Here is a 19,644-nt window from a genome sequence, read left to right on the forward strand (position 1 = left end):
CAGCCAGAGAGTATATAAAGAGCTCATTTCTCAAACGGTCTCAGTGCGGAGCTTTCTGCCGAAAGGACTGGAGTGCACGGAGACATATACGGAGAGTAGGTGGAGACCTCTAAAGTGAAGAAATGATGGAACAAAATGTCTCTCCTCCACGTTTAGAAAGCAGAAGCTCGTCCGCTACACCCATGCTCAATCCAGGGTACGAGACGTCCTTACTTGTTGTCTGTAGGATTGTACCTTAGGACTAACACACGAACTGTCCCCATAAGCTTAAGTTGTATTACACGTGGCATTTTGTCCTATTTCTGTGTATAAAGTGTGAGAAAAGCCTCTTGATACAACACTAAGCTTTTGACAAAGACTTTTATGTACATTAACAATTATAAGCCCCTTCATTACATTATCTGCTGTGTGCGTGTATTGATATACTGGTGTTTTAAATCGTCTGCTAATTCTAGCAAGGAATATTTAAAGGATAAGTTGAAGTGACATTTGAAATAATAACATCATTAATTATTAGGCGCTAAAAGTAGTAGATTTGAACCCTCGATAGTAAAAATCTTAGAATTAGTACATAAATGGTTAATTAATAATATATTTATTATTTACATGTGTCTGTAGGTTGGTGGCTACTCAAGCCACGCCCACTACAGTACCCGCCATGTTGGTACAGAGCGGAAATGTTCAGAACGTTTCGTTTCAGCAGCAAGGAGGAGGAGGAATTAATAGTGTCCCCACTAACCTTACGTCATACACATCCATCATCGATCCATCACAGCTACTCGTAAAAACTGAAGGCGTCACGTCCGCGTCACCTCTATCTGTAGGCGGGGCCAATCGAACCACACCCCCTACCCTCGTCACAGGTACGGGCTCAATCACAGCCACACCCACTGCATACACAACAGCCGTCACTACATCAGCCACTTCTACTACAACTGTGGGCGGGGTTACAGGAGGAAGCATTTTAGGTAAAAGAATCAGGCGTACTTCAACAAAGTATGATGACTTTGAACAACCTTTAATGGTGAGAGAGAGAGGGAGGAAGAGAGAGAGGGGAGAGAAAAAGGGAGGGAGAGAGAAAAAGGGAGAGAGGAGAGAAGAATTGAAGCATGTGTGAAAATTGAAGACATTTTTATAAATCCTTTTATTCCAATTAGCGCCCGTCTAAAGTGGAAGCGAAGGAATCCTCAGAGACAAGAGAGAAGACGCCGTCAGAGAAAACAACAGAAGAGGAAGGGAAAGGAGGAGGGAACAGATCAACAAACCAGCTCCAGTATCTAAAGAACGTTCACAGGATCATTTGGAGACACCATTACGCATGGCCGTTTCATAAACCAGTCGATCCAGTTGCTCTTAACATCCCTGTAAGACACAAATACTATATAAAGACAATTTCTTATTATTATTTTTTAGTAATTTAGTATAATATATTTATTATTTTGTGCAGGATTATTTCAACATTATTAAGAGACCGATGGATTTAACTCTCATAAAGAAGCAGTTGGATCACAATGGCTACAGCTCTGCTAAGGAGTGCATACAAGACTTTAAGACAATGTTTAACAACTGCTACACTTACAACAAACCGACCGACGTTAGTGTAGGCATTAAATAGAATAGATATAGTGACGGGCATTAATTGGAGACTTTATAGTTATCTTGTAGCAATATACGTAGGCTATTATATTAATTAGAAGTTAGGTTATTGTGTAATGTAGAAATTAAGGTTTCTTTACTTAAAATGGTCAAAGACTACTTGCTAATGTGTATATATGACGGATCTCATTTCATGTAATACCAATGTGTTAAGATTAGCATATTATGACCTTTTGTCTGAAGTATCTTTAAAGTTTAGCTTTATACAGTTACGAATGAGTAGTCCTGTACAGGTACAACTGCTGATGTACATGTATTAATGATGTTTTAAGGTGGTATGGTATTACAGTTATTGTGTGTACAGCGAATGGCAGTATAGTTAGTTTGTCATTATAAACTCGCTGAAATTAACCAATCAAGCGGTCTGTACTCATCATGTAATATCATAAGTACATTTACACATACATAGCTTCATATGCTTGGGGTACATGTACATATCTATTTTCACTCTCTGTTCTTTCTTGTAGGATGTTGTTTTTATGTGTCAAGCTTTGGAGAGACTGTTTGACCAGAAGGTGACTGGAATGCCAGCAGAGGTTAGAGGGAGGGTGATGGTCTTAAAAGAATCATGAATCAGAATTGAGAAATCGATATACTGTTATGATCTTTATTATCATTGTTAGGAGTTTGAGATTGTTCCTGGTCAAAAAGGCAGAAAGCCTGGACCTAAAAGCAATGCTGGAAGGAGAACCAAAATGGCCGGTATACAACTTTACGCTAGTACATGTATCTACATGTATATCTTTATTCTTTTCCATGCAGCGGCTGAGTCTACTGTTAATCTCGATAGTCCTGGAGACGTGTCTCTGGTCTCATCAACAAGTTCAACAGTACAGCCACCTTTAGTCCCTGCTCCTTTATCAACCACAACACAACCTGTCATCAAGGTGAGGATATACATGTCAACACGTGTAGGATGGTGTAGACTGGTGTGTCTATTGTGAGTCTAATGATGTAATGGGTCTATGTTAACATGGTCTTTAGCATCCCACCTATACCACACAACATGTGTTATATTGTCAGTATTAGATCATCCTTCAAGGCATTAGGTGTAGAGTGGCCTGTTTAATCCAGTGTAACACTGGTTCAATCTGACCATGTACATGTACATATACTTGTAATGAAACCTTATTAATAGTAAAGGTATTGGGGGATTACAGCTACTTGTCGTCACACAGGCTGTATGTAGTCTAATTGAATTAAGAATATTGATGAATGTACTGTAGTGATGATAAGGAGTGGTATTTGTACATTACAAGGTTATAATGATTATTAATATTTTCTCTCTCTCTTCCTCTCCTTCCAGAGGAAAGGTGTTAAGAGACAGGCTGATACAACCACTCCTCATTCTGGTCAGCCCAGCCCCACCAGCGGAGTACCACTAGACCAACCTCCACCGCCCGCGGTCGTCGTAGCCAGTACACCAGTACACATACTATCGTCCGCTGTACCCACGAGAAGGGAATCAACCCGTACTATTAAAAGACCCAAACTTGACTTACCTGGTGAATCCTCCTATGGAAGAAAGAGACCGCTGACTGTACAGTTGAGATACTGTCTCTCTATAGTGAAGGACTTCTTTAGTAAGAAGCATCAGGCTTCTGCTTGGCCATTTTATAATCCGGTGGATGTCAAAGGCCTTGGTCTTCATGATTACCTTGATATTATCAAGCAACCAATGGACCTCACTACTTTAAAGGTAAGAGGAGCTATACAGCTCATATTACAATTAAGATCAACATGTAGTCAATACATTTGTACTTGGTTTTATTATTATTATTATTATTATTATTATTATTATTATTATTATTATTATTATTTTAGAAAAAGTTGGAAGACCGTGAATACGAAGATCCCTCTCAGTTTGCGGCAGACATGAGGCTGATATTCACTAACTGTTATAAGTACAACCCGCCAGAACACGACGTCGTTAAAATGGCACGGAAAGTTCAAGTAAGAAACACTAACTGATAAATGTACTGTGACTTCAGCTGCATACATGCACTTATGATATACTGTACATGTATATGTAGTCTATTTATTGTTATTTCATTCATCAATCACTCTTATTATTATTATTTATTTATTTATTTATTTATTTATTTTCAGGATATTTTTGAGTTCAAGTTTGCTCGTATGCCTGAAGAGCCACCTCCAGCTCCTCCAAAGAAGACATCGATAAAGATGAAAACCGGAGGTACATCATTAATATACCAGTACATGTACCGTATTTATGACTAGGATTGTATTGCTAAGTCTTTACTTTTAATTAACCTAAAATTCCACCCACAGGATCCTCTGATTCCTCCTCAAGCGAAAGTGAGGACAATGATTCAAGTGAAGAGTCAGACAGTGAGTCGGAGAGAGCCAGTCAGCTCAGTAAACTCCAGGAGCAGGTCATCATGGTCTCCAAGCAGTTAGCTGCTCTCAGTAAAAAAGGAGGAGGAGGGGGTACTCCTACCCTCGGGATCGACGCTAACTTTGCCCCTTTCCTCTCACCTGCCCCGTCCAAAGAGAAGAAGAAGAAGAAGGACAAATCAAGCAGAAAAGGAAAGAACAAACCCGTACCTTCGACTTCTACACCATTACTGCCAACACTCCAACCAAAGAAATCAAAGTACGACACAATGAATGTTCTTATATTATAGAGCTTTATTGCATTATTATGTACATGTACTGGGTCTATGTAATATCACCTAATATAAATTCATGTATTAATACTTGGACTAGCCATCAAGGCACATTCTGAATGACCTTGCCTGCCCTAACTTCCTGCCTCTACTAATTAAATTAATTATTAATATTTGTGTACTTTATGTGTATAGTATACTAGCTGTTTATCACAATACTAGTAAACACTGTACCATTCTTAGTATCTTTTATGTGTACAAATTCTTAGTATTTGTATGTGTGTACATGTACATGTATTTTGTCAGGGGTTACTACTCTAATTAATGTCACACCAGGTTTTGAATCTCATGATTATTTTCTCTCCCTCTCTCTCTCTCTCTCTCTCTCTCCCTCCCTCTCCCCCTCTCTCTCCCTCCCTCCCTCTCTCTCTCCCTCTCCCTCTCCCTCCAGATCAGCTAAGAAGAGGACCCCACTAAACTGGCAGCCTAGTTCAGACGAAGAAGATGTGAAGCCGATGACTTATGACGAGAAGAGACAGTTGAGCCTTGACATAAACAAGCTCCCTGGTGTGACATTAAATAGAGTAGTCCACATTATCCAGATGAGAGAGAGGACGATCAAGGACGGGAATCCTGACGAGATCGAGATAGATTTTGAGACCCTGAAGCCGGCGACGCTGAGAGAGTTGGAGAAGTATGTTAATTCGGTTCTGAAGAAGCAAAAGCGACCACCAACCAGTAAGTGGCGTCCATTTTGTTACCATGTAAACCTATTTTATCTTTAATCCAAAGACTTTCCATTTTAGCTATAAAATTGTGTTTAATTAAAATGGAAAATTAACACTTATTTTTTACACTTAAATTTTATAGCTAAAACACTTAAATTTTAATTAAACACTAAATATGTGTTTATTAAAATGGGCGTGGTACCCTACCGGATTTAGCCACACCCATTAATTAATTAATTATAATTCCTGTATAACTTGCATTATGCCTGCAGTATCTCACAGTGTATAGTGTGTATTGTACAGGGACAGTATATTCTTGAGGTATTTCTCCGTGTGGACATGATTCATCTAGTTCATGTCTCACTCCTCAAATATACCTCACATTAATACATGTACATGTACTGTATATATATATCGTTATTATTATTGTTATTATCATTATTTTTAAAATTCGTAAAAAAAATACAATTTTGATCGGAATCAACTCAAACTTTCTATGCAGCATAAGTACATGTATATGCATCGGAAAATGTAATAAAAATGGAAAATTATCTCCTTTTCATTTTTGGCAAATTTTGGCTAACATCCCTGTACTATAGTACAGGGACTTTTACCCGATTTTGGAGCAACTTTAAAAATATAATTTCGATTAGAATTGGCTCAAATTTTTTTGTACAATTATTATTATTATTATTATTATTATTATTATTAATAGATAAGTCAATGGATGCCGCAAAGAAAAGAGCCGAACTGGAGAAGAGATTACAGGTAGGTGGAGTGACCACACCCACCACTAATTAATAAACATCCTAGGACGTCAGTGGCAAGTTGGGCGGGGGCAGCGGAATGCCAAAACTACCAAAAACCAAAAAAAGCAAAAGTAACAAATAAAAATATTTAATTTTATAAAAAATATTCTATTGTGTCTTGCTTAACCTTTTTTCCTCTGTTCTCAAGGTGACGCTAAAGGTTCTAAAGATCTTAAATCCTCACGATTGAGCGATTCCTCCAGCTCTTCAGACGATGATAGCGCCAACGAAGAAGAAAGCTCCAGCGGAACCGGATCAAGTACGAGCTCATCAAGCGACGAAGAGAAAGATGGTAATAAGAACTGAGAGCTGACCCCACAAATTGTAATAGAACAATAATAGAAGGAATAAGAGAGTAGCTGGCAGTTGATTGCTACTAACTAATACGTGTATTATAATCACATTGAGATAGTATAAAGGACTCTTAGTTTGAGCATTCATTAACTTGTGTATCATTTAATTAATATATACAAGTATTGTATTTATTTGGACAATAATATCTGTGTACATATTGTGTTGAAATGGAAGCACTCTCTCTCTCTGTGTTTATGTGTATATAACTTGATTCACTCATTTATTTAATATAAAAACCGCTTAAATTAAATAATTGGTTAATTATAAAGTGGGTGGGGCCTCAGTTTTATAAGGGGAAGTCCCTCAATGTCTGTACGTGCTGTGTGTTGTTGTTAATTATGTGTGTGGGCGTTATCATAATGTTTTTTGTTTCTATAGTTAAACCAGTACAGAAGGCAAGGACACCTCAGGCAACATCAAAGGTAAGTGGCCACACCCACTGACCCACCCATTAATTATAATAATTAGCCGATTGCTCCAGCTTATCAGACGACTTCTGCGGCTTCAATTATCGGTAAATAAGCCACACCTACTTTTTATTAATTAATTAATATTTATGTATTAGGTCGTAGCCAATCAAAAAGCTCTCTTACTACAGTGCCTGCGGGCGGAGCTGTGGCCCCACCCCCTACTAAAGATGCTGCCCCGCCCAGTCCTGGTTTTCAAGAGCCGATAGAAATGGGCGGAGTCAAGAAGAGGGCGATACCCTCGGCTGATTCAAGTTTTGCACAATTTAAGAAACAAGCACTTGAGAATGCTGAACGGGTAATAATAATAACGATAATAATAATAATAATAATAATAATTAATAATAATAATAATAATAATAATAATAATAATAATAATAATTCATTTTTAGGAGAAGGCGAACAAGCAGCAGGAGGACCTAAGGAAGCAGCAGATCATGTTAATGCAACAAAACAAGAAAGAGACAGAGAGCAAGTGAGACTCTTAGTGCATCAATATGTATTGGGAAATGTAATAAAATTTGGGGTGATTTCGGAGCCATTTTTATGGAAAAAAAAACATGGGCTATAGCCTTGGGCATTTTCCAGGATTTTGGCATTTTCTTAAAATGGCTGTAACTTGAAAAATTGAAGTCGGAATTACCTCAAACTTTCTACACAGCTTAAGGGCATCAATATGTATCAGAAAACGTAATAAAAATTTGGGGTGATTTTAGAGCCATTTTTTGGATAAAAACCATGGGCTATAGCCTTGGGTATTTTTCAGATTTTGGCTCATTTTTTTAAATGGCCGTAACTTGAAAAATTGAAGTCGGAATCAGCTCAAACTTTCTACACAGCATAATCAAAGTCCACCGTTAATAATGATCATTATCATTAATTAGGAGTAATACTGCATCTCCGGTTGGAGGAGGGGGCGGGGCTGACAGTGGGGGCATGAACAGCCCAGTTGATGAAGTCGAGAGAGAAAGATTGAAAGAGAAACAGAGACAGGAGAGAGAAAAGGTAGCCGTTACCATAAATAGTAACAAATGTAGTAATTATTATTATTTTATATTAGATGAAGCAACAAATTGATATGACTTACCAAAATGATCTGATGAGTCAGTTTGAGATGACCATGTACTGAAGACACGATGACGTCATAATTACATCATTATAATAATCTCGTTTCATGTTATTATTATTATTATTATTATTATTATTATTATTATGTATTACATGTACGATGATTAAGGACACATTGATTAAATTGATTATCGTCTTTCTTTTTGTAATTATTATTATTGTTATTATTATTTATTATTGTTGTTGTTGTGACTCTTACGTTCATGTTGAACTTTATTTATTATTTGACTGTAGTCAAGTTCTTTCATTATCTCAAACTTTATCAAGAATAATCTGAATAAAACAATTAAATTTTGGCAAAAAATAATTACTTAATTATTATTCATAGATTAAAGACACGCCCATTCAATTGGGAACGCCCATTCCAAAAAATACGCATCCTGTTTGAAGAGGGTGTAGTAAAAAATGGCGGACCTTTTCTTCACGTGAGCTTTGAGCCATATCTCGTGTAACTCTTCTCCAAGTACATCCGTGGCGGCAAATCACAGAACCTTTTAAACAAACCTCACCTTCTGGGCTAGGACTACTTGCAAAAACTAGAGCAGAGCTGAGAAAAAGCTTAAATACTGGTGACCCGCCCACCCCTTGTTGCGTTTGAAAGAAAGAGAAAGATGGAGTTATCCACTCGGGCTGGAGATGATGGGGTAGACCAGAGCGTGGTTGAGACTGTAGAGGTGGTGGCTGGCTCTAGTGGGACAGGAGGGGCTGGCGGAGGGGAACAAAGGGTCCTGAGTCCAGGAGGAACTGAAACCACTTTAAGGATAATCAGTCCGCAACTCTCCATTCCATCTTCTGGGGTAAGACCACACCCATTGGCCCACCCATTTGTACATGTTCATGTATAATAATAGATTTGTCATTCATAAGTATTAACACTTGAACTTACGTGTACGTGTTTTTGTGTTATGTCATGTTTTTGTGTTTCCGTTAGATCATTGAGATTGATCCTCAGGCACTTAGTTCTCTTGTTACTCCCAATTTTGACGTTTCCACGGTGACCTCGCTCTCCCTAGCAACGAACCCGGCAACCACCCTCTCTGGTTCCGGACTACAAGAGAGTCTTGATAGCAGAGTAAAGAGAACACATGATGAAATGTGAGGATCTCTCTCTCTCTCCCTTCCTCCCTCTCTCCCCCCCCCTCTCTCTCTCTCTCTCTCTCTCTCTCTCTCTCTCTCTCTCTCTCTCTCTCCCTCCCTCTCTCTCTCTCTCTCTCCCTCCCTCCCTCTCTCTCTCCCTCTTTCTCTCTCCCTCTCTCTCTCTCCCTCTCTCTCTCTCCCCTCTTCCTTTTTCTTTTATCAACACAAATGTGCATACTTTCATAAAATGCATTAGTTTGTTCATTGCTACAATGCTGTTATTCTAATTAAATGCTTTGTTTGCCTTTTAGGATAAGAGATACTCCCACTGCAGGAACAACTCCTGATGTACCCAGGAAGAAATCTAGAGTACGTGGGAGAGAGAGAGGGGAGAGGAGGAGAAGGATTAGTATAGTTTAATTTTGGCATTATTGTACTGAAATTGTTACGATAAAGACATGTTACTGTACATGTACAAAGCTATGAATTAGTCTATGCATGTACATGTACATTGCTGTAATGCTGTGTGTGCATCAGTATGGACTGTGAATCTGTGAATATGTTCATGATCTCTCATCTAGTATTACCTTGACTCTCACAAGTCCATTGAGAAGAAGAGGCGTGACAGGATTAATAATGGACTACAGACTCTTAAAGATATTGTACCAAACTGCAGGCAATACTCATCACAAGTTAGACTCCATTTAATAATCATGAGGATCCTTCATTGCTTCTAGTCTACTATCTTCTCTTTCTTCATGATTGTATTACATGTAACTCTATTTCCTTCTCTCCCTTTTCCTCTCCACTCTCTCCCCTCTCTCCCTCTCTCTCTCTCTCCCTCCCTCTCTCAGGGTAGTAAGAAGTTAGACAAAGCTGAGGTCCTAGAGATGACGATTGATTACATTCAAAGACTTCAACAAAACCAACCAAGCAACACAGGTATGACCTATTTATTATTTATTTATTTATTTATTTATTTATTTATTTATTTATTTATTTATTTATTTATTGGTTTATACAAGTAGATATTGAGGCGTCACAGAGAGAGCTTATAAATGATTTGATGTCCTGGATATTTCAAAATAAATTGTTATACACCGGACCCAATGGAGTAGAGCAGTTCTCTAATGCTTTACTCCTTCACCTTCAAAGCTTGAGCTCTTCACCAACTGTCAGCACTGCTACTGGTCTCATGTATAACCAGGTAGTGTTGTATGTACATGTACAGTGTAGCCTCTCTTAATGGACACTCTCTATAGCGTACACCTCCATTTAACGGACAGCACCTAGTGTACCAATTACATTCCTTACTGTATAAAATAACCTCCACATAAAGGACACCTCTGTATAACAGAGACACAGTGTCCATTATATAGAAGCTACACTATATTTATTATTATTATTATTGCATTTATTTATTTTTACTTTTTCCTTAGTATTCTGATGGAGGAGGTAGATCAGCATCAGAAGATGAGCAGCATTCCTTAGCTAACACTAACAATGTTCTCCTTCAGCAGCTAGCCAGTGCTACTGGGAATACCTCAGAAACTGCCGAAGAAAGTAACGAAGAACTCTCCGAGAAAGAAACCAACGAGACTCAAGGAGCCACGCCCTCTACTGCTGGACAAGGAGGCGTGTCTGGTAGCGTGAGTCAACAGCAGAACCAGCTGGCACAGTTACAAGCGTTACTGTTGTTACAGCAACAACACCAGCAGCTGTATCAGGGGGGCGGGGCAGGGGGTGGGGCTACTGGCGGAGGAGCAGAGGGGACAGGGGGAGCTGGTAGTGCTAATGTCGACACACAACAAGTAAGAGAAGAATTAAAATTAAAAAATTAAGAGACAATTATAATTTTTAAATACTATAATGTCAAGTCAATGAATATCATTATCATTAATTAGATTCAGCAGTTACAACAGCTTCACCAATTGCAGACTCTCCTACTTCAACACCTCACGACTGAGAAACAGCCGACGCCTTTACAGGAAGTGGGCGGGGACGGGAGCATCAACGTAACACCCTCACAGTCTGTAATGGTTAGATTGATTTATTTATTTTATTATTGTTTTAATTTGGCTGATGGCCATTTGTTGTAAAATTGGTGGGTTTTGTATTTGGCAGCAGCTGTAGGATACAATTCTATGTATAATGTTTAAAGAATCATGTACATGATCCAAAATTGATAAAATAAATAAAGAAAATAATTAAGTACAATGTTATTAATTTTTTGTGATAATTCCTACCATTTTACTGACTTACCTACCCCTCTCTCTCTCCAGGTCAGTACTGGCGGTATAGACAGCACTCATGATTCTGTTGGTCTATCTCTAACAAGTGAACTAGGATCCACCACTGCTGTGTACGCCACTGATGAGTCTCTGGTAGTGGGCGGAGCTTCAAATGAAGGGTCTTCACAGATGTGGTCTCAGACCAGTAACACTGTACATCATGGTATGTCATTAGGGGGGCAAGGGGGCATGAATTTCTGTGAAATTTTTATGCTAATTTTGATGATAAATTTCGCCTTTTTTTAGAGTCGCCGCTGCTGATGGAAAATGAAGGCGGAGTTCAGGAAGAGGTGGAGCTACTTGAACAAGACAAGGCTAATTTTTAACCCTTTCTGAACACAGATAGTATTATTAATAGACACACCCATCCCTTTACAGACTAGAGCTACGCACTCGGAACACTTTTTTAATAAAAAGCTTTTTATGAGATTTAATTAATAAAAATTGTTGTTATTAATTTAATGGCGTGGGCGTTATGCAGCCTTTCTAATGACCTGTTTTTATATTCATTATATACCGACTGGCTATTATTGGCATTTTCTTAAAATGGTCGTAACTTGAAAAATTGAAGTTGGAATCACCTCAAACTTTCTACACAGCATAAGGACATCAATATGTATCAAAAAATGTAATAAAAATTTGGGATGATTTCGGAGCCATTTTTTGGAAAAAACCATGGACTATAGCCTTGGGTATTTTTCAGATTTTGGCTACTTTTTAAAAATGGCTGTAACTCGAAAAATTGAAGTCGGAATCACCTCAAACTTTCTACACAGCATAAGTACATCAATATGTATCAGAAAATGTAATAAAAATTTGGGGTGATTTCGGAGCCATTTTTTGGAAAAAACCATGGACTATAGCCTTGGGTATTTTTCAGATTTTGGCTCATTTTTTAAAATGGCTGTAACTCAAAAAATTGAAGTCGGAATCAGCTCAAACTTTCTACACAGCATAAGTACATCAATATGTATCAGAAAATGTAATAAAAATTTGAGGTGATTTTGGAGCCATTTTTTGGAAAAAACCATGGACTATAGCCTTGGGTATTTTTCAGATTTTGGCTCATTTTTTTAAATGGCCATAACTTGAAAAATTGAAGTCGGAATCACCTCAAACTTTCTACACAGCATAAGTACATCAATATGTATCAGAAAATGTAATAAAAATTTGGAGTGATTTCGAAGCCATTTTTTGAAAAAAAAAAAACCACAAACCCATGGTTTGTACTTTGTTCCCTAAAATTTGCTACTTAAAAATGTTCATAGATAACTCTAAAAATCAATTTTATTTGGAATCAGTAATTAAATTAGCTTAGAGCCACGCCCATCATGTGATTGTGATTGCAAGCTGCCAAGCTGGTGATAAATGGTAATATCGTTGTACTCAGTATTGGCAGATGAACTGTTTCTCTTCCCTTTTAGGCCAGCCTCAATGAACAACTGATAGTCAACGAAGAAGAAGAAGAGAAGACAGACAAGAGTCACCACATCATGTCTTCAAGTGAGAAGAGCGAAAATGAGAGAGAGAGAGGGAGAACCTAAAATTTGAATATTGCTGCAGCATTTTTGTTGCTTCCTCCCCCTAAAACGAGCCCTAAAAGGCTTATATATATGTATAAGTTATAATATTTGTCTCAATTTTTGAAAAGTCATTTTCTTTTTTCAGTGGCAGCTGGTCTTGAAGATGACAGTACTAGTGAAGCAACTCCATTATTGTATCGACGTGTCACTGTCAACCATACAAGAGTAGACCCAGAGGTGGCCATATTGCAGGCTTCCGTATTTATTGAAGACGGAATCCATTATAGATCAATTCATCACAAGATTGATCCTTTGTAAGATAACGTTGTGTTTATTTTATCTCTACTTTGATTGTTTGGTAAACATCATCAAGTTATACTTTCTCTCTCTCCCTCTCTCTCTCTCTCTCTCTCTCTCTCTCTCTCTCTCTCTCTCTCTCTCTCTCTCTCTCTCTCTCTCTCTCTCTCTCCCTCTCTTTATCCAGGTCACTAAAGTTCTACAATATATATCATTCTTTTCTGGTCCAGTGTTTTCTAAACATTACAGTCTTTATAATCCTGATCCTCGCCTTCTTTGAATACCCAACCTCGTTGAAACTCTCCTCTGATTATCGCTACGCTAACATCACGCCCACACTTCGTGAGCCGCCATGTGGTGCCACAGAATCAGTCGAAATAGTCTGCCTCGTGATATTTCTAATTAAAGCCCTCATACAGTGTCGGCTGTTGGGTTTGAAAAGGTTCTTCAAGCAACCCTGGCTTGTTTTGTATTTCGTGATGGTCGTGTTATCTTTTTTTGATCTCTCGATATCCTTTGGTTTTTGTGTCCATTCAGGTCAGTCTTCTCTCGGTTCTACTATCCGTATGAGACGTTTCTTTCGTCCGTTCTTTTTCCTCGTCCCGTCCAGTATCATGAAGAAGTTTGTGAAAGCCGTCATGCGAACTTGTGTACAGATATCGAGTGTCTTAGTACTTCTGGTCATTCATTTATATGTGTTTGCGATGATTGGAATGTTGATATTCCCGAGACCACTCCCTCACAGACATGTGAATACTACGGATTGGGACGACAATGAGGAAGAACCCAGAGGGTTTTTATCTCGATATGGCGACTTTTCCGATAAAGAAGGCCAAAGACGTTTTAAATCTGTAGAAGATTCCTTGATATCTTTACTCGTGTTTCTAACGACGGCTAATAACCCAGACGTGATGACACAGATATATCAATACAACAGACTCTCTTTTATTTATTTTTTTATCTTCCTTTGCATCGGTCTCTATTTGATACTCAATCTTCTAACTGCGGCTGTTTATTCCGAGTTTCGTGGCTTCCTAGAGCAGTCGATGCAGTCCAGTTTTGTTAGACGGGTAGTGGCCTACAGAGCTGCCTTTACTGTCCTCGCTCAGTGTTACAGGAGTAATAGTATGACTGATCAAGTAACTAGTAAAGATTTGGTGAGACAGTTACTGCGAAAAGCTAAAATACCCAAAAACCATCTGCCGGCAATGTATACAGCACTGGAAACCGAGGAAGGCTCTTCTGTAATGTGGACAGAGTTTCGGGTGATATTCAATATCATTTCTAAAGACTCAAATAGTCGTTTAGGCGAAGATGTTCATTATTATTCTCGATTTAAAGTGTTGGAGATATTGCAAAAACTAGTTCGACACAACGCTTTTCAATACTTCACAATTTGTATGACCCTGATCCACATAATAATAGTAACAGTCGAAATGGAAAGCGACTATTACAGTGTAGTTAGACAAACTGATTCCGCACTCGCCATTGTAAATTTCATCTTCTTCTTTTATTACATTTTCGAACAGCTCCTAAAAATTATTGGGCTTGGAGGACGAATTTATTTTAAACATTTTTTGCATATTTTTGAAGGCGTCGTTACCATAGCGATCGTCATCACAGAGATAACCATCCTTGCCATGTTTGGGCATCCTTTTCATCACTCCGAGTCAGAACCACCAAACTACGCCACTTTGATTCGAGTAATGAACTTATTCATTGTATTCCGAATGCTACGAATCATACCACAAGTTAAATCGGTTTCTTTCGTGTTCGGAACTATGGTCGAAATCGTGAAAAACCTTCGAGCTTTTGCCGGAATTATCATCGTCATTTATTACCTTTTTGCTCTTCTTGGAATGGAGATATTTGGGAGGAATCACAAATTAGAAAATGACACTTCTCCAGCTGCTTACAGGTGTGGTACATACGAGCAGCTGGAGTATTATTCTTATAATTTTCATGATTTTGCTGCTTCGCTTGTAATCCTTTGGAATATCATGGTTGTCAATAATTGGTCAGTTTTTCTCGACGCTTTCTCTCGCTCAGCCACGAAATGGTCTCAGCTTTATTTCGTGGCATGGTGGCTTGTAGCCGTCATCATAATTGTGAATCTATTTATATCACTGGTAATTGAAGTCTTCTTGACAAGATGGGAAGCGTATCACGAACATAATAAAAGAAAAAACGGCGAGGACAACAGAGCAAGTGTTGTATCTGATATTCCACTTCTGGAGTCAACTGCGACTCCGTTTTCTGCTGGTAGCGACATCAGAGTGCTACTGAGAAAGAATTTAACGGACCCTCCGGAGAGCGATTTGTTGCATGAGATTCATAAACACAGCGACTTATTGTAGCAATGATGAGATGATGTTTATTGTAAATTATAATTATTGAAGTCGACCGATTCCAGTCTGCTGGAGTAAATACTAAGTGACTATTAATTTTATCATTTAGTAATTAATGTTAATGTTTTTTTTTTCAATAATAATGATTTATACAAAAAAATGAAGTATCCACACTAAAAATAGTGTCTTTCAATTAGCAAGCACAACGATCTGACCTCTCCGACCGACCTCTGTTCTGATCCATAATGATACTGTCTTGTGGATCTGTAGCAAGAGATAATTTAAGAGAAAGACATGATTGACAAATTATAGAAAAGAAAGAAATGACGGAACAAGAAAATTATAAGAGAAAAGGTATAGAGGAGAGAGAGAGAGAAGGAGGGAGAAAGTTTATGGAAATGTAAGTCAAGGATATTTAAAGTTATGAGCAACAGGTCGATACTGGACTATAAACACTAACCACTTCTTGGGCTGTCTTTACTCATTATAAGTCCAATGACTGTATTGAATGCATCCTCAATCTGAAAACAAAATAAATATATTTACAATACGATACAAACACTCACTAATACAGTACATATAATATACTTATACATCCACAAGTCTAATAATAATGTTAATCTATATGCATCACAGTTTGGAGTACAGCACAAAAATAGCATCTGCCAATCTGAGGAGTATAGTATTAGTTTTTTTGTAGTACAAATTGTTTTAGCTTTAACAATGCATCTGTAAACTGCCAATACAAAAGCTTTGTGATCTAAAATAGATTTTAAATTTTTAATACTGTATAGTATATAATTTGACAAGAGTAATATTTGGCGAATTTGATTGTGGAACACCACCAATAGCTAATATTAATTCCTCGTCAGCAAGTCAACTTGCATAGCATTTGCCTTCTTGTGCTACTTAATAGTCTCACTTGTGAAAGGTTGCCCAAGTTGACTTCTTTAAATGTTAGCCCTTTCTCTTTTGCGAATTCTCTAGCTATTACCAGCTGTTCCTCAGTCGTGGGGTCGTCAATTCCAGTGGCCACGAGAACCGTTTGAAAATTTGAAGGAGCGTTCTGATAAAAAAGACGAAGCAATGGAATATTGTAACAATGTGAAGAGAAAGACAAAATGGTTCAAGATGAACAGGAGGATGAAAAATGATTCAAAATTACTGTTTTAATCTCATCAAGCCAGTAAGATATGCCGGAGAAAGAAGCTGATTTAGCTGCATTGAATACTAACAGGCAGCCCTAAAATAATAATAATAACAACAACAACAATAATAATAATAATAAGTATGGTATTATAATACCTGCGATCCTCTGTAATAAGATGATGTGACTGAACGGAATCTTTCCTGGCCAGCTGTATCCCTTTTTTAAAAATATGCAGTAGTTTATGAACATACGTCAACAAATACAATCCACACATAATTAAACTGGACCATATCTATGCACATATATATGTGTGTGTGTATATTAACATTATTATCATTCGCCTGGCTCAAACTAGTTGACTACAATGACTAGCAGCTGTTCGTGTCATTGCACAGACATTATACATCAATTATAACACAATAATCTGTTCACGCCATCATTATCTACATAACCTTAGATGTTTTAACTTGCAAAGATTTGCTAAATTCTCATCTCTTACCATAGCTGTAGTTTGACCCTCTTCTTGTTGTGAGTGATGTCTTTAAGTCTGTAATCCAAACCTAACAATCAGACGATGAGACTTAAGTTACGTATCACATGACGGATCTACCCACCAAGAGTCGGTCCTAAACTGTCCTCCATCCCCGGTACCTCTCCCATGTACTTCTGTAGCAGTTCCGTCTTTTGAGAACCAGTGTCTCCTATCAATATTATCTTGAGGAGGACCTCGTACGGGCTGCCTTGCGCTTGCATTATTATCCTGTGTCTTGTAAAAAACAGCTTGTTAAGTTCTGGAGCTGCACTCGTTGCAAACACACCTCTCTGGGGCGTGGCTAACTGCTAGCCACACCCTTTATGAGTAGGTGTGGTGCCCACGTGCTCTCATCATGTCTACCTCTTCTACTTTCCTTCCATCTTTTTTAGAACTAAAAGAAACTGAAGAATACGGCAGAGGAGTGTATAGTGTGAAAGAACTGTCTCCAGGTACTGACGTCATCGTGGGAGATCCCCTAGCTCACGTGATCAGTTCCCACGAAAGGGAAATGTACTGTCACCATTGCCTAAAGAAGGAAAGGTGTGGTCTATTGTTATTATTATTTTATGTAATTACACATCATTATAGATCTCTTAAGAAATGTGGTCAATGCAAGTTTGTATGGTACTGCAGTCGAGCCTGCCAGGTATGGAAGGGTTAAAATTATTAATTAATTGATTATTTATTATTATTATTATTATCATCATTATTATTATTTTTATTATTATTATTATTTTTATTAATTAGAGGGAGGACTGGTTGTATCATAAAGTTGAGTGTGCAGGAATATCACGTATCAGTCCCAGTATACCTACCGATACAGTGAGACTCATTGTAAGACTATTAGTTAGAAGAAGCAATGGAACAAGCACCGTAGTAGGCTGCTTTATAATACATTAAAACAAATAAATAATATTATTAATTAATAGACTAGTTTACCTAAAGGAGCTCAGTGGGACATGGATATTCTAACTACACGTATGCACATGTCACATTTCAGTCATTTCTTTGATTGTCTACAGATGCTCCAAGATATAATGAAGAATTGAAGCAGTCGATTGGTGAGCAGGTGTTTGGTGCTAAACTCTTAATGTCGGACAGTAAGGAGTATAATCCTGAAGTGGCCTTTTCGATAGCTTGTAAGGTAAAGCGACTTACTGAAGAGCAACTAATAGTGATTGTGTTTGGAGATGTAATAGTTAATGAAGACGCCATTTTTGACCCTGTACTATAGTACAAGGATTTTGATAGCAACTTTTTAAAATTCGTAAAAAATCCAATTGTAATCGGAATGAGCTCAAACTTTCTACGCAACATAAGAACATGTATATGTATCAGAAAATGTAATAAAAATGGAGAATTCTCTGCTTTTCATTTTTGGCAAATTTTGGCTAACATCCCTGTACTATAGTACAGGGACTTTTACCCGATTTTGGAGCAACTTTAAAAATTCGTAAAAAATCTAATTGTAATCGGAATGAGCTCAAACTTTCTACACAACATAAGAACATGTATATGCATCAGAAAATGTAATAAAAATGGAGAATTCTCTCCTTTCATTTTTGGCAAAATTTGGCCAAAGCCCCTGTGCTATAGTATAGGGATTTTGACCCAATTATGGAGCAACTTAAAAAAATTCATATTTTGATTGGAATGAGCTCAAAGTTATTCATTTTTCTACACCGTCTAATTACTTTCTATTTCTATATTGTCTAGATGATCAGTAATTCATTTAGCATCCTGGACTGGGAGATGAACAGCATTGGAAGTGGAGTCTACATACTGTAAAAAAAACATCTTTCACTTACACAAATTTGCTCTATCATTTTTTGTCTCCATTAGTCCAGCATTACTGAATCATTCCTGTGATCCTAATGTTATTGCTCTTTTTGAAGGACCCAAAATGAGACTAAGAACCACCAAAAAAATATTCGAAAATGAACAAGCAAGCCTCAATAATACCTTATTTATGATATTTTTGTTCTTTCAGTTATTTGTGAGTTATACTGATCTGCTGGAGACCAGAGAGAGGAGGCAGAGACACTTGCAAAAGTATTATCTTTTCTCGTGTAATTGTCCTCGTTGCAGCTCCGAATTCTCTGGCAGTTTGGATGAGAAGTTAATAAAGACAGCTGCTGGTAAATAGACCATGATAGTCAAGTTTTTGTACCTATTTATTAACAAAGCTGGTTTAAGCCACAGTATCTTTAAATGGTGACATTACACGTATATTGCAGACCATAAAGATGGTAAAGTTTTCTTTCGTTTGTTTGGTAGACTTAAAAGAAAGTGATAGAAAGACTCTGTATAAAGATGGCTTTTCTAAACTTGACGAGGCAGAAAATGTGAAAAAGAAAGGAGATATCCTTTTTTAAGTTGTATTAATCTACAAAATTTATTTCTTAAATGTCATTTTTCTTTAACAATAAGATTAAACTGGGCTGCTTTGGAGTCCCTAGCAAGTGAATATTTAACCAAACACAGCAGTCGACTTGGTGATACTAATATACTCATAGTAAAAATGAGAGAGTGTTTAATGGACTCCTACATTGGTAAGAAGTCATTTTATGATTTTATCAGTTAGTGGTTGCACTGTGTTTAGAACAGCAGAAGTGGAGGGAAGCATTGCAAGTTGCTGTTACATTAAAAGG

The 19,644-nt window shown here is 37.6% G+C and overlaps 5 protein-coding genes across 6 annotated transcripts; 4 read left to right on the forward strand and 1 right to left on the reverse strand.

The window, feature by feature from the left end:
- The first annotated feature begins 26 nt into the window (after nt 1–26).
- On the forward strand, nt 27–8,044 carry LOC100632005 (bromodomain-containing protein 3-like). Its single transcript, XM_011408014.2, has 21 exons — nt 27–196; nt 619–1,024; nt 1,158–1,364; nt 1,448–1,594; nt 2,124–2,192; nt 2,280–2,358; nt 2,419–2,543; nt 2,963–3,355; nt 3,481–3,609; nt 3,766–3,853; nt 3,949–4,273; nt 4,738–5,024; nt 5,730–5,782; nt 5,828–5,894; nt 5,972–6,115; nt 6,556–6,599; nt 6,646–6,691; nt 6,743–6,942; nt 7,037–7,119; nt 7,529–7,649; nt 7,705–8,044. The coding sequence occupies exons 1-21, from the start codon at nt 123–125 to the stop codon at nt 7,771–7,773; spliced, it is 3,156 nt and encodes a 1,051-aa protein (XP_011406316.1). The 5' UTR covers nt 27–122; the 3' UTR covers nt 7,774–8,044.
- An 82-nt stretch (nt 8,045–8,126) lies between these two features.
- LOC100632130 (uncharacterized) lies at nt 8,127–11,584 on the forward strand. 2 transcript variants are annotated; one of them, XM_020001115.1, is made up of 10 exons: nt 8,127–8,569; nt 8,704–8,867; nt 9,161–9,218; nt 9,431–9,541; nt 9,704–9,791; nt 9,875–10,056; nt 10,289–10,660; nt 10,754–10,888; nt 11,132–11,303; nt 11,387–11,584. In XM_020001115.1, exons 1-10 carry the CDS (start codon nt 8,384–8,386, stop codon nt 11,464–11,466), a joined length of 1,548 nt encoding a protein of 515 aa, XP_019856674.1. In that variant the 5' UTR covers nt 8,127–8,383; the 3' UTR covers nt 11,467–11,584. The 2 variants fall into 2 exon arrangements, with proteins under 2 accessions (XP_019856674.1, XP_011406317.1); XM_011408015.2 differs by having other exon boundaries at nt 9,878–10,056.
- A 910-nt stretch (nt 11,585–12,494) lies between these two features.
- LOC105314080 (two pore calcium channel protein 2-like) lies at nt 12,495–15,430 on the forward strand. The gene is made up of 4 exons (XM_020001114.1): nt 12,495–12,511; nt 12,565–12,643; nt 12,809–12,977; nt 13,148–15,430. The coding sequence occupies exons 1-4, from the start codon at nt 12,509–12,511 to the stop codon at nt 15,315–15,317; spliced, it is 2,421 nt and encodes an 806-aa protein (XP_019856673.1). The 5' UTR covers nt 12,495–12,508; the 3' UTR covers nt 15,318–15,430.
- LOC105314081 (ras-related protein SEC4-like) lies at nt 15,421–17,290 on the reverse strand. The gene is made up of 7 exons (XM_011408017.2): nt 17,073–17,290; nt 16,958–17,018; nt 16,614–16,674; nt 16,474–16,551; nt 16,231–16,374; nt 15,769–15,829; nt 15,421–15,572 (listed from the first exon to the last, which is right to left on the reverse strand). The coding sequence occupies exons 1-7, from the start codon at nt 17,209–17,211 to the stop codon at nt 15,502–15,504; spliced, it is 615 nt and encodes a 204-aa protein (XP_011406319.1). The 5' UTR covers nt 17,212–17,290; the 3' UTR covers nt 15,421–15,501.
- A 20-nt stretch (nt 17,291–17,310) lies between these two features.
- LOC105314082 (histone-lysine N-methyltransferase SMYD3-like) lies at nt 17,311–19,642 on the forward strand (the record flags this gene model as incomplete). The annotated part of the gene is made up of 11 exons (XM_020001111.1): nt 17,311–17,533; nt 17,582–17,639; nt 17,741–17,869; nt 17,923–17,971; nt 18,016–18,137; nt 18,710–18,777; nt 18,836–18,938; nt 18,984–19,131; nt 19,271–19,354; nt 19,429–19,545; nt 19,596–19,642. Coding segments are annotated over exons 1-11 (1,113 nt in total), but the record flags the coding sequence as incomplete, so codon positions are not given.
- Between the last annotated feature and the right edge of the window lie 2 nt (nt 19,643–19,644).

This window comes from Amphimedon queenslandica, unplaced genomic scaffold, assembly GCF_000090795.2.
Source record: "Amphimedon queenslandica unplaced genomic scaffold, v1.1 AMPQUscaffold_13110, whole genome shotgun sequence".
Classification (NCBI taxonomy): domain Eukaryota; kingdom Metazoa; phylum Porifera; class Demospongiae; order Haplosclerida; family Niphatidae; genus Amphimedon; species Amphimedon queenslandica.

What these genes read in the sequence shown, in the direction of transcription:
- LOC105314080 (XM_020001114.1), top strand. An exon ending in TCACCACATCATGTCTTCAA is followed by an intron (nt 12,644 to 12,808) that starts GTGAGAAGAGCG and finishes TTCTTTTTTCAG; the next exon opens with TGGCAGCTGGTCTTGAAGAT. An exon ending in CATCACAAGATTGATCCTTT is followed by an intron (nt 12,978 to 13,147) that starts GTAAGATAACGT and finishes CTCTTTATCCAG; the next exon opens with GTCACTAAAGTTCTACAATA.
- LOC105314081 (XM_011408017.2), bottom strand. Translation starts at nt 17,211, where the DNA reads ATGCAAGCGCAAGGCAGCCCGTACGAGGTCCTCCTCAAGATAATATTG. An exon ending in CTTATTACAGAGGATCGCAG is followed by an intron (nt 16,552 to 16,613) that starts GTATTATAATAC and finishes TTATTATTTTAG; the next exon opens with GGCTGCCTGTTAGTATTCAA. An exon ending in TAAAGACAGCCCAAGAAGTG is followed by an intron (nt 15,573 to 15,768) that starts GTTAGTGTTTAT and finishes CTCTTGCTACAG; the next exon opens with ATCCACAAGACAGTATCATT.
- LOC100632130 (XM_020001115.1), top strand. Translation starts at nt 8,384, where the DNA reads ATGGAGTTATCCACTCGGGCTGGAGATGATGGGGTAGACCAGAGCGTG. An exon ending in TACCCAGGAAGAAATCTAGA is followed by an intron (nt 9,219 to 9,430) that starts GTACGTGGGAGA and finishes TCTCTCATCTAG; the next exon opens with TATTACCTTGACTCTCACAA. An exon ending in CAGTAACACTGTACATCATG is followed by an intron (nt 11,304 to 11,386) that starts GTATGTCATTAG and finishes GCCTTTTTTTAG; the next exon opens with AGTCGCCGCTGCTGATGGAA.
- LOC100632005 (XM_011408014.2), top strand. Translation starts at nt 123, where the DNA reads ATGATGGAACAAAATGTCTCTCCTCCACGTTTAGAAAGCAGAAGCTCG. An exon ending in ACTTTGAACAACCTTTAATG is followed by an intron (nt 1,025 to 1,157) that starts GTGAGAGAGAGA and finishes TATTCCAATTAG; the next exon opens with CGCCCGTCTAAAGTGGAAGC. An exon ending in CTCCAACCAAAGAAATCAAA is followed by an intron (nt 4,274 to 4,737) that starts GTACGACACAAT and finishes CTCTCCCTCCAG; the next exon opens with ATCAGCTAAGAAGAGGACCC.